Below are 21,698 nucleotides of genomic sequence, written 5' to 3'. Positions count from 1 at the left end.
TGGTTCCGCTCCTTCCTCCTGGGCCGTGTTCAGAAAGTGGTGGTGGGGGATGAGTGTTCAGACCCCTGGGCCCTCACTTGTGGGGTGCCTCAGGGTTCCGTCCTCTCCCCCATGCTTTTTAACATCTATATGAAGCCGCTGGGAGAGATCATCAGGGGGTTTGGACTGGGTGTCCATCAATATTCAGATGATACCCAGCTCTACCTCTCTTTCAAATCAGAACCAGTGAAGGCGGTGAAGGTCCTGTGTGAGTGCCTGGAGGCGGTTGGAGGATGGATGGCGGCTAATGGATTGAGGTTGAATCCTGACAAGACAGAAGTACTGTTTTTGGGGGACAGGGGGCGGGCTGGTGTGGAGGACTCCCTGGTCCTGAATGGGGTAACTGTGCCCCTGAAGGACCAGGTGCGCAGCCTGGGAGTCATTTTGGACTCACAGCTGTCCATGGAGGCGCAGGTCAATTCTGTATCCAGGGCAGCTGTCTACCAACTCCACCTGGTACGCAGGCTGAGACCCTACCTGCCTGCGGACTGTCTCACCAGAGTGGTGCATGCTCTAGTTATCTCCCGCTTGGACTACTGCAATGCGCTCTACGTGGGGCTACCTTTGAAGGTGACTCGGAAACTACAACTAATCCAGAATGCGGCCGCTAGACTGGTGACTGGGGGCAGCCGCCGAGACCACATAACACCGGTCTTGAAAGACCTACATTGGCTCCCAGTACGTTTCCGAGCACAATTCAAAGTGCTGGTGTTGACCTTTAAAGCCCTAAACGGCCTCGGCCCAGTATACCTGAAGGAGCGTCTCCACCCCCATCGTTCTGCCCGGACGCTGAGGTCCAGCGCCGAGGGCCTTCTGGCGGTTCCCTCATTACGAGAAGCAAAGCTACAGGGAACCAGGCAGAGGGCCTTCTCGGTAGTGGCACCCGCCTTGTGGAACGCCCTCCCATCAGATGTCAAAGCGATAAATAACTACCTGACATTCAGAAGACATCTTAAGGCAGCCCTGTTCAGGGAAGTTTTTAATCTGTGATATTTTAGTGTATTTCTGGTTTTTATGGAAGCCGCCCAGAGTGGCTGGGGAAACCCAGCCAGATGGGCGGGGTACAAATAATAAATTATTATTATAATTATTATTATTATCGATGATAGGCAGCTTATAGCCAAAGAAAAATGCCGACAGGTTGTGTCCCATTTTCCTAGCACCATTCCTTCCCAACCACATTAACACAGTCTCTTATATGATCTCGTAGTGTTCTTGCAGGCCTTTGGCTGTGGGCTGCTAAGGGTTGCCAATTAAACCCCACAGTGAGACGGAATCCAGAATGCACCATCCCAGAACCCATCAGGATTCAAGAGACATAGAATTCTCTCTCTCTCTCAACATCGCAGAACTTGTTGGGCATGAAGTAAACTACACCAGGGAGTTAATCCAAGACAGGAAACCACATCAGAGGGCGAATCAGTAATCTTGTTTCCTGCAGGGCATCCATTTTCTTACCACTCTGCCTTCACAATGCCAGCCAAAACATATAACTTTGGGGCACTGGGTTTTCAAGTCACACAGGTTAGACCAGGATACCTTTGTGGGTGTGCCAGGGACCGAAGACGAAGGAGACGCTTGGAAGTTCAGGACGCATTTCTTCCCCAAGCAGCGGCTATTTGTCTCAATATCTTCATAGGGGTTCTCTTTTGCTGGCGGATCTGGAATAGGAAGCCAGAGGCAGCAGATAATCAGCACACAACATTGTGAGCCTTTCAGCAGCTCAAGAAGAACTTGGGTGCTGCCTTTACCAGATCAGCGCTTTTAAGAGTGAGGTCCAGCTAGTCTTTTCCCGCCCACTACGGGCAACCGGAAGATTTATCGTTGGACGGTTTAGGTAAAGGTAAAGGGACCTTTGGGTCCAGTCGTGAACCAGAGCAGCACACGGAAACGTCGTTTGTTGGACGGTTTAGCATGTTGCAAAGTATGTTTAGGGAAGTTTTAAATATTTAATGCTGTATTGTTTTTAACACTTGATTGGAAGCCGCCCAGAGGGGCTGGGGAAACTCAGCCAGATGGGTGGGGTATAAATAAATTATTATTATTATTATTATTATTATTATTATTATTGAAGCTTCTCCCCCGCCATTGCTTAAACTCTATGCATGGAAAATCTTCACCTGCTGAATTTGTGTATGTTGAGCAACTGTACAAACATCCTGGAAGCATTGAAGTCCAGTGCTTCAATATACTATGGCCACAATCCAACACACAGAGTCAAGTGTGCTTAAGTCTATTAATATCCACTCCTCTGCCTTGGATTGTGGCTTGTACTTCATATGCAAGACAAACATTAACAATTCACTCAAACCCCATTAACTATTCCCCAACAGCCTCAGATCTAATGAATCACTTTTGGATCATCTTTTAGCTGGGGAGTAACATAAACATCCAACATAATCTATGCCATGTGTGTGCGTGCATATACCCTTTTAGATATCTTATGTACACACAATGTTATAATTGTCAGTATATATTCTTCTGCTCTTACTACTTTTCTGTTACTAGTCGAAATATAGTGCCCGTGTTGTAATCTTGTAATAAACATTATTTCTGCTGGCAAGGCAATTCTGAGCATCAACAGGAACCCCGTCTCGTCCCCCCACCCCAACCCCCCACTCATAACACACACAACTACTTCTAACAGAACACTGCCCTAAATTCTGGCTGCTCTAAAATAGACTTTAACATAAAGTTAGGAGATCAAATGAACTGAGATTTAACTACTTAGGTCTTAAATATCAGGCTGCCCGTCACTCAAAGTTGGCCATCACCTGCCTCTGCTACCCAAATGCCTACCTAAAATATCTTCATAGACGTTTTCCTCTGATAAAGTGCGCGTGAGGGCCAGCTTGGTCTGGGCATACCAATCTACCCGGCCATTCTCGGAAGAGGACTGCAACAAATCTTCAAACTCATAGGACTTCCTGTGGCATTTGTGGGGTAGAGAGAGAAGCACAGCTTTTAACAAGTTGACATATGAAATACTATTTACAGGTTTAGTCAGCAGGGTAGGAACTGCATCTTCACACATTTGTCTCATGTTAAAGATCCCCCCCCCCTAGATACTGTAGATCTCAATTCTGTGATCTTAAATTGTTATAAACTGTTTTCAACATTGTGTTTTAACTGTTGCAACCTGTCCTAGGATGAAGGGTGGGTTGATAATTATGAGCCACCCATGATCCCCACATCTCTCCATTCTTATATCCTGGCACATCTTTCCTCCTTCAGCTCCACCACTCAAAGATCTCTTGTTCACCCAAAAGATTCTGCCCCTTCTCCCTTGCTCTTCTATGCACTTGGAACTGCCTCTCAGAACACCTGCATGATGCCACCTCTTTCCATTCCTTCAAGTCACTTCCCCAAATCTAAATGTGTCTTGAAGCCTTTGGTACATTAGTCTGCAGACTCACTGAAATACATCCACTTGGTTTATCTATTTACTCTGCCTCCCATTTCTTCCCTCTCTGTTGCCTCCTAGGCACCAACATTTAGACTGCTAACTCCTCAGGGAAGGGACCCATCCACTTGGTACTTTAGTGAAATACCATGTATGTTGATGGGCAAGCTAACATAAAATGAACATAGGTCAATTTGATGCACTTGAGTCTGCTCCGTGCTTTAGTCGTGATGCAGGCCAATACTGGATCAGGAAAGGTCAGGGAGGAGCTTGCATCTCTTTACAAAAACCTGCTTAACTGTTGGAGAGCCATGGAGTTAAATGGTTCCTTACTTCTGGGAGTGGCCTAATTTAGAGGCCCTTAACCCTTCTGGACTGAAGGCAAAATTACAGATTCCAACATCGACCATCATGTTAACTATAGCCCTTTTGTTGCACATAATAGGTAATAGAATATAATCATAGAATTTGAAAGGACCTCAAGGATCATCTAGTTCAACCCCTTGCAATGCCCAGTGTGGGGCTCAAATCCAGGGCCCTGAGATTAAGTCTCAGGCTCTACTGACTGAGTTACCCACTATAAATAGCCCTTCCCTTGCCAACTTCCCTCTCCCATCTCACGCTGAAAATCACCCTCTCCCCCAATGAACTGGTTTCAGCAGGATCTGTGTCTGCAAGTTACACTGAGATCTGGGGTTTTGGTGGTGGGAGCAAGGAGGGAGCAGCTAGAAAAGGAAGGGTTATGCAACACATCTCCAGCACTTAAGGGGGTGAAGTTCACATATAGGCTGGATCTCAGATAGGCAGAGAGAGGCCTCTGCACAGTTCTGCTAAGAAAGGTGTAGGGTTCTTTTGGTCCTAGAAGTTGCTGAACTACAACTCCCATCAGCCCCAGCAAGTGTGTGAGCTGCAGCTCAGCAACCTCTAGATGAGCAAAGGTTTCCCATACCTGGCCTAAATCCTCGGGCAGCCTCTGCCAGTCAAGATATACAATGCCAGGCTAGATAATCACCTTGGGTTTGGAGGCATTGGACTAACCCTGTTGCCCTCTAGGTCTTGTTGGAATGAAACCCCTATTGTTGCTGACTATTGGGGCTGGTGGAAGCTGGGAGTCCAACAACATCTGGAGGGTCACAGATCAGCCACCGCTGCTTGAGAAGTTCATATGCATGAAACTTCAAAGAGGGGAAAATGCACTGAGTCCTCTCTTTCCATCAGTTTACAAACAAAAGCAGAGTGTGTGCCACTCAGTCTCTTGCCAAACTCTCCCTCAAAGCAAACTAGCAATTCACCATATAAACTGGTTCTCCAATTTATGCTCCATTTCCCTCCCCCATGTATGTTTTCCAGCACACAGTGAAGTCTAGCAGAAAATCAGTCTTGGCATGTAGCAAGCCAATTCTGATCAGAACTGAACCCCAAGCTTTTTGGCTGCATCGAGCCACATCAAAATGCTGGCCGTTATCAAATGAGGAAAACATGATCCACACATACCTGGCCAACAGTTTGAAAGGAATCAACACATATTGGATGTAGGAGTTATATGAAGAATTCCATATTCAGCAGTTTAAAACAAAAAGTAGGAATGATACCTGTGATCCGTGTTCGCCTTATGCTTCCCATTCCTCAGTCTTCTGCTGACGGCCGAAGGAGGGGGTGAAGAAGGGAGGGGAGGAGGTGGAATAGAAGGCAGAGGGGGCAAATTCCGCTTATTCCTAACTGGCGGAATCCACCCCTCTTCGCCCTCGTGCTTGAAAGTCCGCCGAGGCTTGGGCAGCGGATTGATAAAAGGCTTCTTATCAAGCAATCCTGGCTCTGTGTAGACATTTTCCTCATTCCCGGGCTTGCATTTTGCACGGGACGCTTTCACCTCTTCCAGAGTCCCAAAGATAGGCTCACCAGCTTCGGAGTCCCAGCTGAGAAGCCGTTTCCCGAGCTCCGTCCGGCTTTCCTGGCCTTCAGAGGGACTCTGCCCCTCGTCCGCCTTCTCTTGCAGGCAGTGCGGGGAATAGTAAGTACCTGGCAACTGGGGCTGCAGCTCTGCCGATGCTCCTCCCTTCAAGGCCTGCTCCAGCTTCTTGACCTGACTCAGGACAGACACGTTCTCCTTCTGCACCTCTTTCTTACCTTCCTTCAACTCGGTGCTCCTGCCAGTGTTGGAAGCAGGTTCTTCTTCCTTGAGCTTCATGTCTGCTTTCCTCTCCCCAACACATTTCAGCACCCCGATTCTCCTCTCGTTCTCTTTGCTTGCGCCTTTGCATTCCAGCTGCCAGTTTACAAGCCTCTTGGCATCCATGTCTCTCACTGCTGCATTTTCCCTGGTCATCTTCTCCACCGCGCCCAAAAACGAACTGAGCTCCTCTTTAACTCCTTGCTCTTCCTCCTTCCATGCCAACGCAGGAGACAGAGCTTCCTTCTTGCCTTCCCACTCCGAAATCTTGTCCTTGATGCTCGAAGGCTTGCTTTTCAAACTTGCTTTCCCAACAGCCCGCAGGCTTGGAGCACCTCCCAGTTGCTTCCTTATAATCTTGCTGCTTTCTCGGATGTTTAGTTCTACAGAAGGGTCGCCAATGATCATCTTGGGACTGAGCATGTTCTGCTGAATGCAGTCTATCCTCGGATCCAACATCAAGTTCTCCAGTGCCTTCAGTGCGCTCTCTACCACAGGAGATGGCTCTGCTTTCTGTACCAGTTTGGGCGTGATGGTAACAGTCTCTGAGAACTTCCTCTTTGAAGGCCTGCACCAAAGTTCTGCCTTTGTGGTTGTATTGTTTAGACTTTTAAACCTGCTCCTATGAACAGAAGGTAGAAAAATTGGCAGAGGAACTTTACCTCCACATTCCTCGCTCTCTGTTTGGTCATAGTATAACTCTTAACCTTCCTGAAATCTTCATAGGTTTGCTCTCCTCTCTCTGCCTTTACTTTTCCCTTGAAAGACTTGTACTTGTGTACCCCCACCCCCTTTCCTCACTAAAACAACCTTCGTCGACCAGGCATCCTCCAAATGTTTTGGACAACAACTCCCATTAGCCCAAGCCAGCACAGCTGTGCTGCCTGAAGGTGATGAGGGTTGCAAAAGTACAAAACATCTGGACAGTGCCAGGCTGCAGTAAATCCAGCTGCATCTCTACCTCACTCATCTAAAAATCTTAATCATCCAATTTCATTCTGCATCTCCCTCCCCTTATCTCTGCACTAATGTGAGCCTGTGTTTTGAGACTTTAAGTGGGTTCTTCAGATCAACAGAATCCCATTTTGTGTAGCGCATGTTCAAAACCTTTCCACAAGCTTACTAAAAAAAAAAAAAAGGTATTGCTATAGCAGTACACTGTGTGCAGCTAGCTTAAGGGGTAAAGGTAAAGGTAAAGGGACCCCTGACCATTAGGTCCAGTCATGGCCGACTCTGGAGTTGCGGCGCTCATCTTGCTTTACTGGCCGAGGGAGCCGGTGTACAGCTTCCGGGTCATGTGGCCAGCATGACTAAGCCGCTTCTGGCGAACCAGAGCAGCACGGAAACGACGTTTACCTTCCCGCCAGAGTGGTACCTATTTATCTACTTGCACTTCATTTCGAACTGCTAGGTTGGGAGGAGCAGGGACCGAGCAACGGGAGCTCACCCCGTCGCGGGGATTCAAACCACGGACCTTCCGATCGGCAAGCCCTAGGCTCTGTGGTTTAACCCACAGTGCCACCCGCATCCCTAGCTTAAGGGGTACAGCAGGCCATATACACATTATGAACCAGCTGCTTCCTCTCTCCCAGCTATTCCTGCCACGTATTTTACTTATAAAAAACCTTACTACCCAACTTTTCATCTCCATAGTGGTATCTCCAGGGCTATTTACAGTGGCAATAAGACAATAAACATGGGGAGCAGCTACCATCACTGACAGATACTAAAATTAACCTCCACCCACTTTATAAACAGAAGTCAAGTCAACAGAAAATGTCACCGAAAAGTGCATGTAATTAAAAAAACCAAAACATTTGACATCTAGCACACCTACGAAGGAGGGATGCAGCAAAGCAGAAGGGCCAAAGCTCAGTGGTAGGACATTCGCTTTGTAAGGAAAAGATCTCTGGTCCAATTGCCAGCATCTGTAGATACAACAACCTGCCGTGACAATTGCAGAAGTGGCTATGCAAAGTTTTTCATGTTCTACCCCAGTTCAAAACTTCACCCTGAGTTTTCTTCATGCAAAGCAGATGTGTTACCACTGAGCTAAGTGCAGAGGTCTTGCTCCCAGCTACGTGTATTTAGGCTCACACTGCTTGTCTCCAGTTCAGAAAAGCTGGGAAGTGAGGGGCAACTACTCAAACTGTTCTCATTTCAGAAGCACAATTTAGAACCAAAGAGATGTCATCATTTCTTTCCTTACACTCCTTGGAAGTCACTTTGAAAGGGACGTTAAAAATTACCCACCTCTCAATAGCGTTGCAAACACTAGTCTTAGGCTTGATGCTCACGCTGGCGACTGTGTTCGCTGTCATTGTGTCAGCACATGGCATGGCTGCAGTCTACCTAGGAGGAGGAAAAAAATCAGAAAAACACATCAAGTACAGTCATAATGGGTCTATGGACTGCAATAAAGTTGTGTGTGTGTGTGTAAATAAAAAAACAAACAATACAGCGCCATGCATTCCAAATTCTAGCATAATAGGACAATGGATTCTTACTCTGGTCCTTATTGCTAACATTAAAAAAAAAAATTTATTTTTTTAATACCATGAAGAAATATCATTTTGGGTCACTATTTCCATGAGGGCTAAATATCACACCTGTAGTCCAATAGCACACATTATAAGTCTCTCCAGTGTTTGGGCAATGTCAGTCTGGCTGCAATGAACAAGTGGCCAGTAAATAGTTTAGCTTTTATTTTTTATTTCAGTGCTTTTAGCTTGCTCGGGCAAAGGGAAGCAAATCTTTCAGTAAATGGAAAGCCAGATGATGATCCCAGTCAAAGCCACTAAATGAACAAGCTTTTGTTGAAAACTTTAAAATAAGCTAAATTTAAAAGATAGAAGTAGTTGTAGCACTAAAGCAACAACGCAATTCTTCCAGGGATAAATCCAGAACTCCTTACCCGGAGGAGTCTACATATTCTTCACATGCTGCCAACATTTGCATAGCTTGCCTTGCCAAGTAAACCCATTAAAATACCGTAGACTCAAGGAATACTATCTGTCCAAGCAGTAGTATGCATTCAAACCACAGCAATGCTTTGACATCCTCTGACATCCAAATGTCGCTCTCAACATAAATATAGCTCCTGAAGCCTTTCTGCTTTGATGGCTGAAAGTGGGACACAAGTGCATTTTAGTGAATGAGTCAGGAGGGGATGGAAAAAGCTGCAGGGCTCACATTTAACTTTAGTTGGTTGCCCCACGTTTTTCTTTGATTGGAAGTAGTGCAGAGAGTGAGCACACCGATTTAAAAACCCACCGAATTTTTTAAATGCCTTTTAAAAAAATGTTCATACAAAATGCTCTGAGCACTGTTGGATTAGGCCCAGGGAAGCAAAATAAAAGTCCAGATGTTTGCTTCCACTTAAAAATCATAAGCAGGAGAAATACAGTCATACCTCAGGTTGAAGTAGCTTTGGGATAAGTATTTTCGGGTTGCGCGCTGCGGCGACCCAGAAGTAATGGAGCACGTTACTTCCGGGTTTCGCTGCTCGCGCATGCGCAGATGGTCAAAATGACGTCACAAGCATGCGCAGAAGCGCCGAATCGCGACCCGCACACACGCAGACACGGGTTGCGTTCGCTTCTGGATGTGAATGGGGCTCCAGAACGGATCCTGTTCACATCAAGAGGTACCACTGTAAAATAATTCATTACATTTCTATTTGTCTTTCCTCCAAGGAGCTCAAGATGACACACGTGGTTCTCTTCCTCTCACCCACTTTATTGCCACAACATCCCTGCAAGGGAGGTTTGGCTGAGAGTGACTGGCCCGATAGTAACATAGCGTGCTTAATGGCAAAAGTTTTGAACCCGGGTCTCTCCCATCCTGGTGCAACCCTCTAACCATTATGCAACACTTGCTCATATGGACACCATAAGAGGAAGGCACAGGTCCCCAAGCCATTGAAAGTAACATTTAAAAACTCTTAAAACAGCAGGGGTAGCTGCGGCATTGCCTGCCTCTAATTGCAACGCAAACCGTAACCATTTGGTGCTCAAGGCTTTGGTGCAAATGTGCTCCACTCCATAGAGCTGAAGCAAACCAATTCTCTAAGCCAGGGCTCCCCACTCCAGGTATACAAAAAGATCGTGCTTTGGAAGTGCAGCACCACAAGTGGGAGGACAGCCTTCTGGTGACCTGCCGCCAACTAGGAGGAATTAACACACATTTAATCACACAGCAGACTGATCAGGCAGAAAGGCTCCTAATGAGCCAAACACATTCCCAGGGCAACAGAGCATCAGCCACAGGGCTGTTCAGGCCAAGAATGAATATTGCCTCTAAGAAGGATCTTCTAATGAAGGGCTGCTCAGGTCACTGTTCATTTTTCTTTCCAAAGCAATTTCAGAGAAGTGTTGTTGTTGTTGTTGTTTTTGGGGGGGTGTCCTGCAGGTGAGTGTGCTTCTGTACTATATTCAATGCAATTGTGGGGAAAGGAGAATTTACTTGCTTTGAAAAGTAGCTCTGGGCCTTTAAGAAGCCCCTCTCCTCTCTCCCACCCCCTGCTCTCTCATTACTTCTGAAGACAGCATTATACAAAGCCAGTGAGCTAAAGAAAAAAGAAAAAAAGTTTTCCATGGTGTGGGGGGGGGGAGCGCATTGTCTCTTACACAATACTTCTTGAAGAAGAGAAGGAAAGAAAATAATAACCCAAAGCCTCTGGAGTCTGTCCACTTGGGAATTTGTTAGAAGCAATGGACAGAGCCTGGCAGGAAAAAAAGAAGTATAGTTAGCAGTTCTTCTCACTTACGTGTATACAACAGAAATAGCAGCTTCATTTATGGGAGTCCAAGATTTGGGATGGGGGTTGGGGAAGGGGATAAGAAGAAAATGAAATTTGAGGGATGTAACTCAGTTGGTTATGTGGTCTAAACCACTGAGCCTCTTGAGCTTGCCTGTCAGAAGGTCAGTGGTTCGAATCCCCGCGATGGGTGAGCTCCTGTTGCTCTGTCCCAGCTTCTGCCCATCCTAGCAGTTCAAAAGCACACCAGTGCAAGTAGATAAATAGGTACTGCTGTGGCAGGAAGGTAAACAGTGTTTCCGCGTGCTCTGGTTTCCGTCATGGTGTTCCATTGCACCAGAAGCGGTTTAGTCATGCTGGACACATGACCCGGAAAGCTGTTTGTGGACAAACGCCGGCTCCCTTGGCCTGAAAGCGAGATGAGCACTGCCACTGGCGGATGAAGGGGGGGCGGTCCATCCTGAGTGCCATCGGGGAGTGCCATCACGGTCGACCCCATCCCCAGAATGCTCGGCATTCGCTGCTGGGACACTGACCACTCATGCCCCAGAATGCTCACCACTTGACACATGCCACCCCCCCCCCCGCAGGTGGCACACCCCACCCCCTGGGATGCGCGCCAGCCATGCCCCCAGATGTACGCCATTCCCAGTGCTTCGCCACTGAGCACTGCAACCCCATAGTCGCCTTTGACTGGACTTAACCATCCAGGGGTCATTTACCTTTACACTGACTGTCAGCAGTTCTATAGGTTTCACGCAGCAGGCATTCCCAACCCTATCTGGAAATGCCAGGGATTGAACCTGGGACTTCTGAATACAAAGCAGATGCTCTACAACTGGGCTATGACACTGGGCACCAGATCAACGTAACAATAACTTAACACTTGTGTGGTGTATTTTCAAGCATTCAGCATGTTTCACGTACGTTGTCTTGTTGTAATCTTTACAACAACCCTGCAAGGCAAGTTAATATTATTATCTCCCAGTGTAACAAATGGAGGTGGTTAAGACTGAGAGGGGAATGGTATGCCTAAAGCCACTTAGGGATCACACACTAGAGGTCAGCTCTGAATCAGGGACTTCCTAATTGACAGCTCAGTTTCTCCGGCCACTATATTAGCCCCATCAAGCAAAGGAGGATCAGAGCAGATTATTCTCACCCATTCAAAGGCCCAGTCTACTTGGAACCTCTGTTGCCTAGATGAACTGAAAGAAAGGGAAGTTGGGAAGAAGAGAGGAAGAACTGCCTGACGGTAAGAGCTCTTCAACCATGGAACGGGCTACCATGGAACGAGAGATGGTGGACTCTCCTTCATTGGAGGCTTTTAAACAGAGGTTGGACGGCCATCCGTCAGGGGTTCTTCAGCTGTAGTTTCTGCATTGCAGGGGGCTGGTCCAGATGGCTCTTGGGATACATTCCAACTCTACAATTCTATGATTCTACATAAGGTACAACAAGCACCTGGGACATAGCAACACCCATGGAGCAGTCTGCAAACAATGAATGACCATCTCCAAACTGAAAGAGGCAGCTTTCCGTTTTGTTCAATTTCTGTCATGATGCCAGAGAAACTCCTCTGTGCATGTAAGTGGTGTATGATTCACTTCCTTGTGGAGTGAACCCACTTGGAGAGGATATAAGAATGAAGCTACTACACCTGAGGGACCGATGACATGGCTCTCTCTCCCCCCCCCCCCATCTGACCCATCTTCAAACAGTTGATAGTCTGCTGGGAGAAAGGCAGGGCCCACAATATTTCTTCATTCACACTCCACATACTCTCCAACAGTATGAGAGCACACTACAGGGTAGCAGCTCCCAAACTGCTTTGTTCTCATGTGTGAAAAGGGATTATCAGTGGGATGGTGCGTTTTAACATTACGTTTTAGAAATGCAAGGAAAATTATGAGAAAACGTTTCTTGTTAGTATGAAGTGTGATGGGACTTCACGTTCCATCACTGTAATGGGGGGTGACTGCCCATTCCCCCACTAGATACTCTTCATTAACTTCTCCATCTCTCCAGATGTTTTGGACTACCACTCATCCTTAACTACCCGCCAGGCTGGGAATTGTAGTCCAAAGCATCCAGAGGGCACCAGTTTGGGGAAGGCAGCCCTAAAACCTCAACCAATGGGATAAGGTATTTGCTATGCACAAGGCATAATTTCCACCAGCTCTTTAGCACTGGACCTAGCATCATTTTGAGAGCGCATGTGCTTCTGTTGTTTTTGGATAGAGCTCAAGCTCCGAAACAAGACCAAGGGCCTTCAAGTAACAAATCTTCCGAAGGAGACTGAGGGTTTGGCAGGGCGGGGAAAGAAGGAGAACTCTGACCAGGGCAGAAGGAGAAAGGCAGAGACACCCATCATCCTGGGGAGATCTAGAAACAGCAGGAGCGGAGTTTGGCCTTGTGGTTAACTTTCATGGGCCATAAACTGGCAATGGGAGAGGGCAGGATGTCAAGTCCCAGCTGGAGGCCCCTCGGCATTACAATGACCTTAGGAGTGCCCAAAGCATTCTTGGGAGGGATGTGGAAGAGGACAAAGCAGCCATCTGATACTGTCACACAATTGTCCAGAAGGGGATGGGAGGAAGAGGGCAGGAGAAGAAATGAGATCGCTTATCTATAGGGTGGATGGTGGAAAGGATGAAAAAAAAAAAATCCTTAGAACAGCAAGCTGCTGGACACTCTCTCACACATGCACACAAGGCTACAGATTCCCAGGGCCATGTGACCGGGAGCTTCCTCTTGCCAGGCCAAGTTAGACCCCGCTGTGACCCTTCTCTTCCACACATTAGTTCCTGCCCGTTTCTGTGCTTCCGAAGAGGCGTTTGTTTACTGTCCTATCATAGGCATGCAGGAAGTGGCCTTGAAATGAGCTGTAATCATCTTTCACCAGCAGCCGCTCTTTGGCTCCTTTTCTAATTTCAGTTCCCCCTTCCTTCCTTTCTTCCTATCCCGACATACGCAACACACACACACACACACCACCCCCGCAATCCACAGGAGCCACTGAAAAAAGAAAGTCAAACCACACAGGGTTTTCCCCTAATCGGGAGGCTATGTCAAAAAGAAGCTCTAAGACTCCAAGGTCAGATCTGCACCAGAAACACTTGCAACAGGTTGCTATCAAGATGGACAACTGGACTTTTGGGGAACCAGGACAGGACAAGTGAATGCCTGCAATTCATTAGGCAGGAATCTGTGTACATCAAATTGCACCAGGTTTCTCAGAAATCAAATGTGGCTCGATATTGGGGGAAGCAGCTCTCTCTTCTTCTATTTGTGCAAAGTAATCCAAATCCAAAGTAACGCTAGGAACAATTCAAAGGAAATTCTGTGTGGATTCTGCACTTAAATTTTCAGTCAAGCCAGTGCAGTTACATGTTCTGAACTTAAGTTCATATAAGGATTCCCCCTCTCCCAAGTTAATAGGACAGGGAAGTAGGGACAGAAATTCATAATGAAAGGAACACACCCGCATAATACGCAAAAGTCCAAATACAAAGCAGATTTTCAGAAATGAAGCGACACTCTTACATGCTGTTCATCTTCCAACCTCAAATTACAGCAGCTTATTCTTTCATTCTAGATGGTTTGATCTAAATGGTCAACACAGTATTCACTGCAGAAATCTTCCTCTCCTCCTCTTCCTCCATATTTATACTAATAAAAGCTGTTCTCCATACGTGGTCATGCATTTCACATGCACACAATAATCCTTATAAAAAATGATCAGTTAGACAAGCCAGTAGTGTGTGACTGAGCTAAAGAAAGACATGAGTCACTAGATAAATAGTAGTAAAGACACCTGGAAGATTGCAGGTTTTAAGTTTTCCCCATCTTACAAAACACAGGTTTTTACTGGTGTCATAGTTACAACAGCACAGCATACTGACAGTTAGTTGAGAATGCAAATAGTTTTACTAAACAATTATATAATCAACAAATTGAGAGGTAAGAATACCAAGAGGTTAGGGTACATATCTTCAAAGTATAACCAAAATGTTACTGAAACTGAATGTGAATTACAGTATATGAATGGAGCATTCTGCTATCCATGTGTGTGTCATTCAGTACCTTTGTTAAAGGTGTGCATGTTCTCCTTGGGAATAAAACCATTGAACACAGTGGGACCTACTTCTAAGTAAATATGCGAAAGATTGTTTTGCAGTTTGATTGCTCTTGTACAAATGGTTAGATTGGTGGCCTGATTCAGTGTAGGGATGCTATTGTAGACATGCCTTGGTGTTCAAAGCAAGCATCCTCCTAGCAATTACTTCGCTGCACCATTAACTATTTCCAAGCATTGCCATTAAAATTAATATCCAGGTGAAGTCTTACTTAGAAATAGTTTGTTTTCATTAATGATAGCATCATCTCCCTCCATTAGGCGCTATCTCTGCAACATTTTATAAAACTATGCCCATTTCCCCAGCTGTCCCCCCACCCAAAAAATGAAAAATGCTCCAAACCACTATTGCTGTATCTCCCCACAATCTTGCATTTTTGGGGGGAGGGGCAGCAGCTACAGCCATACTTAGCATGTTAGATAAAGCCATGATGCAACATAGATTGTATAACGGCATTAAGGTTTATCCTTATTCTCTTACCCAATTCCTTGTTTGAATTTTTCCTGTTTTACAGCTGCACTATGCAGCCTCTCAATTAAACCTTCCAAGAACTCTTTTGTGTGAAATATAACTAATTTATTCACCTTTGGATTACATTAGAGCCATTTATTTGGGAATTTTCAAAAGCCAACATAGAAGACCCCACACACCTTCAAAAAGATGGCATCGTTCCTAGTTTTACTCCTTGTTAAGTGTCAAATTGATGCCACTCACTTGCTAAGAAAACAGCATCTTCTTCCTCAGTCATAAGTGGATGTGTGTTTAGATATCTAAACACAGCCACGGGCTTAGATAATACATTATTTAGGTTTGAGCCACTTCAAAATGCTTAAAGAAAGACACACTGTGTCACCGTTTAGGATTCCTAGAGGGAATTTAAACAAAGCAAAACAAAACAAAGCTTCAAGGTTATCAGACTACGCAAAACACAAAAAGTGACATTCGAGACAACAATAAGTTCATATGTAGAAGACGGATGTGCAGAAGACAAAACGCTAACAGGAAAACCAGGAGTGGTGCTCAGCTCTCATCTGGGAAGAACATAGCCCTAAACTCCTTCCACCCCATCCTTTTCTCTATTTACAGCATTTCCTGTGACAAGGAAGCAGAGACACAAAAGCCCTGCTATGGCCTGTGTGCAGAAGCTGGGTCCCCCATTCTTCCACACAGGTCAGAAAGATTCATTTCCTCCGGGATCTCAGCAAAAAAGAAGCTTGACCTACATTGTATAGAATCAGAAAAGATGGAGAGGAAGTTCCCCAAATAAGCAAATAATGTTCTAGCAAACTAGTGGCAGGATTTAGGGTTGGGGGGCGAAAGAAAACACACAGCATCTGTTCAAATAACGTATTTGTGTAAAGGTTGGAACTTGCTGATGAAGTGCTATATAAAAGTCCCAAAGTTTCTGGGTTCCAATTCACATTGGCCCCAACAAGCATGCGCAATAGTCAGAGATGATGGGAGCTGGGAGTCTGTGGCATCTGGAGGGCACCATGTTGGCAGAAGGATAGCCAAGTATACATGGGGGGGGGGGGGAGAGAAATACCCACTCTTATTTATCCAGTTCTGTAAAGATGATGCACTGTAAAGGGTTAGTGACATATATCACAGCCAAATATCACAGTCAAATATAATACAGTGGTACCTCGGGTTAAGTACTTAATTCGTTCCAGAGGTCCGTTCTTAACCTGAAACTGTTCTTAACCTGAAGCACCACTTTAGCTAATGGGGCCTCCTGCTGCCACTGTGCCATCGCTGCACGATTTCTGTTCTCATCCTGAAGCAAAGTTCTTAACCTGAGGTACTATTTCTGGGTTAGTGGAGACTGTAACCTGAAGCGTAGGTAACCTGAGGTACCACTGTATTTCAAAAGGGTACAACATGTGAACGCAGTGCATATATGACTCCCATTTCTTTATGAACTAAATACAAGGCCTAATGAAGAATGGATCGCACCATATAAATCAGTGTAGTGGGAACTCAAAAGCCATCCAATTCCCTGAATCTAGGCAGAATCTCCAGAACACGAACATGAATTCTTTCAGGTAGGAACATCAGCCTACCTGAAACCCACCTCTTCCATGAGGTATTTGACTTGGTCTCAGTTCACATCCCATAGTAAACAAAGCTAAGCACAGAGCTGCATTTGCGGCACATTAATCTCTAATCCTGGTTATCTTGTCCATTCTTTCCCTCTCTCTGGTGCTTTGTTAACCTTGTCTTGCCCCCCTTCCTACTTTCCCCTCCTCAAACGTCTCTTTCTCTGTTGAAATTTAGATTGTAAGATAGATCCTCAGGGCAGTGGATTGTCTTTTGCTACTCTTATAAGGTACTAATGTACTGATGGAACTACGTAGATAGACAAATGCAGTGGCCATAATTCTGTGGTACAGCACATATTTGTATATACAGGCAACAACGAATTGATACGCGTCCAACTGAAGCAAGACTGCGCATGCGGGGATCATGCCAAATTAAGAAGTGACTTTAAAAATGGCAAAAATAGCCCTAAAAGAGTCCAGAAAGGGCAAAAAAGACACAAAAGCAGCACCTAACAATCCTACAAGCCTTTGCAAATGCAATCCCAGGAGTCCTTGTACTGACTGTTGAGGCCTGTGGAGAGTTGGGAGTTTGAGCAAGGAGGTTTGGAGGGAGTGGCTGTGGTGGAGTTTGGCATCTGGTAAGTGCTGCTGGTTTTAAAAGGGTTTTTTAAAGGGTTTCAGGAGGTTTAGAGGGTGTTTGCAGGCTTTTCCAATGGTGTTTCAAATATGCGAGATTGCATGTAAACTTGTGGTGCCTTGGAACGTAACCCCGTGCAAATGGGGAGTTGTCTGTTCAGCCCCAGCATCCTCACTTAAAAATTAGTTTAGGAAAAGACGTCTGCCTGAGATATTTACAATATCAGCACTGCTGATCCTAGAAGATGCTTTCATGCTAAGACCAATAGTCAGATCCGGCATATGGTAGCTTTGTATGTTCACACACAAAAAAACAAATCAATATGATAGTGTGGTCAAAGGAGAAAACTGTAAGAAAGGAACACTTTATAGAAAACTTTATTAATATGTGGGTATGTTGAGACATTTGAGAGTATGGTTTCCGTCACAGAGAGAGAACCAACTGGGAAATCTACTAAGATAAAGAACACCTGCTGGCATAGTAAGAACCTCGCAATTATAAATGCAAACTCCATTACTAGAGACACCTGAAAGATAATGGAGAAAGTCAGGAATACGCTAGGTCTAAGTTTCCCATCTCTTGCTGCACTTTTTTATAACGTGAAGACAGAGGTGAGAGAGCTTATGATTGTAAGACAAAACGAAAAAGCTAAGTCGTTATCAGCAGGCAAAGGGGCACTTTTAAAGGTCTGCCTTTTTTTGTTCACCCCAGCAGGCAAAGGGGCACTTTTAAAGGTCTGCCTTTTTTGTTCACCCCTGCAACATCACAGCTGAACCGAGGCCCCTTTGGAAAATGAGAAGCAGCACTGGTGCATGCGCATGCATTCAGATACCGAGTGTGTCAGCATTGTGCTATAGCTGCCTCTAGTCACAGTCGGCCATCTGCTACTACGGCCAAAGGGAGCACGTTCCCCGCTTTGCTTTTCCAAAGGAATGTAGCTCTGAGAAGCACCATTCCTCCTGAACTAGGGAGGGAAATTTGAGAGTGCCGAGTCCTGCCAGGGGAAAGGAAGTGTGGGGGAGGGAGCACACTGTGATACCGCAGTTAACTGGGTCATTGTACTGATGGCCAATAAGACAAAAGCAAAACACAGCAGCCTAAAAAGAGCGTGCTAGAGGAGGAGAGAGAGAGAGGTCTTTCCTCCTCCTTTCACGCATCTCTCTCTTTTAGCCTCCCCCATGCATACGTGTGCCCACACAGTGTCATAGATTCACAGAGCTATTCTCCAAAACAAAACCAATACAGGATAAGGAACTGAAGACCCCAGCAATGAAGATGCAAAGCCCTTGAAATCTGCAAATGCAGTTTTTGGAAGCAAAGAACGGTATGGCCTGGAGATAAAGAGGTTTTTGGTTTTAAGCCTCTGAAATGTATGTATGTTTTAAAACACCACAGTGAGGGGAACAGGAAGGTCCTACATCTGGTATGCTATTTTTCAGAAGCCTCTTATTTTCCACCTTTGCAGAACTGCAGGGATATTTCTGTACTTCCAAGATATCATAGCATCCAAAAAAGAAAGTGCTTTGACCATCCCATGATGATCAGGATTGAGGTCTATTTCACATGTCATGGATCTATCAAATTATGGCTTATAAGCCTGCTGGCTTCCAGAGAGGGGTCCGTACCCACTCTACTCCTCCCTGGACCTTTTCAGTCAGAGCGGCGCAGCTGCTAAGATGAGGCTTGGGATCATGTGCTGTCTGAAGCCGGAATCGCGGTTTAACAGCATCCCTCCCCCTTTACAAGGATCTGTAACCACAGGACAAACCTTGGCCACAGATTAGAGTTTAGGAGGAGACCTTAACCACAATTGCAGCTTTGGACAGCAAGTGAACCCAAGCTGCACTGTGCTTTAAAGGAATGGGGAAGGAACAAAGGGGTGTGTGAGCTCCTCTCTGGGAGCTGTAGAACATTTGAATGGCTCCAGCAAGTCATTCTTTGGCTTACTGCTATGAGTGTGAAGTCATTAACGTGGCTAATGTTTTGCCATTGGGGCATGGCTGCTTGTATCTGCCATACCCCACCCAACAAATTCCAGGAGGCTTCATAAGGGAGCTGCCAATGGAAGAATTGCAAGGCAGTTCTTCACTTTTGAGTTTAGATAAAAGGATGTGTGTGCATTTTTAGTTAACCACTGGAATTAGCTTTACTTAGGGATATTAACAGAACTATTGGCAAGCTTTATCCTCAATAATTTTCTTTGATCTGCTTTAAATGAATTATTACTTACTGATGGGTGTCATATTATAGTGACAATACAATACAATACAATGAATACAGTATTTCGTCATCATCCACCCTTCACCAGCTGTTATCAGGGCAGGTTATATAACAATTTCAAATTCATAATTAAAAACAGTTTTAATGTTTTATATCCATGAGATTAGGGTGGGTCCTGAAAACACAGTATCTCAGGTGCCAAAGCCCATGGTAAAGAGCCAAAAGCTCTATGTTGAAGAAGCCAGACACCCCTCTATGGGGAGGGAATTCCACAACTTAGGGACTGACACAGAGAATTCCTTCTCCTAGGCCGCGCCACCACCTCCGCTGAACTTCTGAGGGAGGTGGAACTACCAAGAGGGTCCACTCTGCTGATCTTAACGCCTGGGGTGGTCTGTAGGGAAAGAGTTGGTTTTTCAGATATGTTGGTGCATTTAGACTGTTATTTTTGCAAACTGTTGTGAGCACAACTCTGTAGAAAATGCAGTAAATAAATAAACCTATCACCATCATGGAAAGACAAACACCACTATCCTAAATGTGTGTGTGTGTGTGTGTGTGTGTGTGTGTGTGTGTGTAGGTAGGTATTAGTAGATACAGTGGTACCTCGGGTTAAGAACTTAATTCGTTCCAGAGGTCCGTTCTTAACCTGAAACTGTTCTTAACCTGAAGCACCACTTTAGCTAATGGGGCCTCCCGCTGCCGCTGTGCTGCCGCCACACGATTTCTGTTCTCATCCTGAAGCAAAGTTCTTAACCCGAGGTAATATTTCTGGGTTAGTGGAGTCTGTAACTTGAAGCCTATGTAACCCGAGGTACCACTGTACAAAGTTCTTTTCTTACTAAAAGTTATACAGTGGTACCTCGGTTTAAGAACAGTCCGGTTTAAGAACAATTTGGTTTACAAACTCCACAAAACCGGAAATAGTGTCCTGGTTTGAGAACTTTACCTCGGTCTAAGAACAGAATCTGAATGGTGGAAGGGCACTAAATGGCAGGAGGCCTCATTTGGGAAAGCACGCCTCAGTTTAAGAACGGTTTCTGTTTAAGAACGGACTTCTGGAATGGATTAAGTTCGTAAACCGAGGTACCACTGTACTTGGAAACTTGGGGGAAAGGTGGCGATTGGTATTTAAGAGAAAGAGATTACCACACATAAAATAAAATTACAGGAACATAAGAGCAGCCCTGCTGGATCCGGACAGTGGCCCATCTAGTCCTGCCAAGAGGATGCCCATGGGAAGCCTACAAGCAGGGCCTGAGCACAAGGGCACTCTGCACCCCACCCTCTTGTGGTTTCCAGCAACTGGTACTCAGAAGCATCACTGCCTCCAACTCTGGAGATAGAACAAAGCCAATTGTGAGCAAGGTAGCAAGGGACAGAGAGTGGGGCGGGGGGTGGGGCGGGTAAGCACAATATGCAGAACAGAGCCTCTACATCCAGGCATGTAAAGAATTTAGAATCCCACAAATATTAACTTCCCCAAATATCTACAGACACATAAAAATGGAACTGAACGTATGTCAGAGAGAATAACTAAGACCTATCTATTTAGGAAACTGCTGCTGGTCTCCCATTCCTAATCAGTACATTCCCTCCAGCCAATAATACAGAAAGAAAACACATCCATGAAAACAAATAGAAATCAGGAAAGAAAACCGAAAAATGAACCGTTTTGCTACCACATGCAACATTTTTATTATTATTTTATTTTTTAAAAAAAACATTACTAAAGTGTTTAAAAATGCAAACAAATAAAATCAACAAATTTATTTCAATGGCCCAAGTATCTTATGAGCAACCAAGCCAGCTGAATATGCTCGGGAATAGACAAGAGAACAAAGGTTTTCTCTTCCCTCACTGGTGGTTCCCCCCGCCCCCATCCGTGGACAGATTAAAGGTCAGATAATACTTAAGGCACACAGACTTATCCATTCACTCACTCAATCATTTTACTAAATTTTACTAAATTTACTCCAAGGAGCTATTCAAGTTAGTGCACATAGTCCCTTGCTCCAATTTTATCCTCACACAGTAAGGTAGGCTGAGACAGTGACACTTGGCAAGCTTCATGGCTAAGTCCAGGTCTCCCTGGCCTAAGTTCAACACTTGAACCACAAAACCAAATAGGTAACTAAGGCCACATCTCAATGATATTTCAGGAGGTGATCTGCCATTTTGCTAAGAGGCTGTGACAGGTCCCATCAGCACACAGCCCAATACCCAAGAGGAAATGTGGACTCTTGTTTAAAAGTATTATGTATGTGTGTCCACCATCAGCCTCATGCT

The 21,698-nt window shown here is 45.3% G+C and overlaps 1 protein-coding gene across 4 annotated transcripts in view; it reads right to left on the bottom strand.

Moving 5' to 3' along the window:
* Positions 1 to 21,698, bottom strand: part of DENND2A (DENN domain containing 2A) — a 69,426-nt gene that overhangs the window by 33,147 nt on the left and 14,581 nt on the right. For all 4 annotated transcript variants that reach the window (XM_081878830.1, XM_081878832.1, XM_081878831.1 and 1 more), the window contains exons 2-5: positions 7,866 to 7,964; positions 5,035 to 6,234; positions 2,839 to 2,966; positions 1,579 to 1,700 (exon numbers count right to left, since the gene is read on the bottom strand). In XM_081878830.1, coding sequence (XP_081734956.1) covers positions 1,579 to 1,700; positions 2,839 to 2,966; positions 5,035 to 6,234; positions 7,866 to 7,951 — 1,536 coding nt within the window. In that variant the 5' untranslated portion in view covers positions 7,952 to 7,964. The remainder of the gene's footprint in view (positions 1 to 1,578; positions 1,701 to 2,838; positions 2,967 to 5,034; positions 6,235 to 7,865; positions 7,965 to 21,698) is intronic.

The sequence above is a fragment of the Podarcis erhardii genome (genome assembly GCF_964252035.2).
Source record: "Podarcis erhardii genome assembly, chromosome: 10".
NCBI lineage: Eukaryota > Metazoa > Chordata > Lepidosauria > Squamata > Lacertidae > Podarcis > Podarcis erhardii.
Note: the sequence above shows the minus strand (reverse complement) of the source record. Positions and strands in the feature narration are given on the sequence as shown.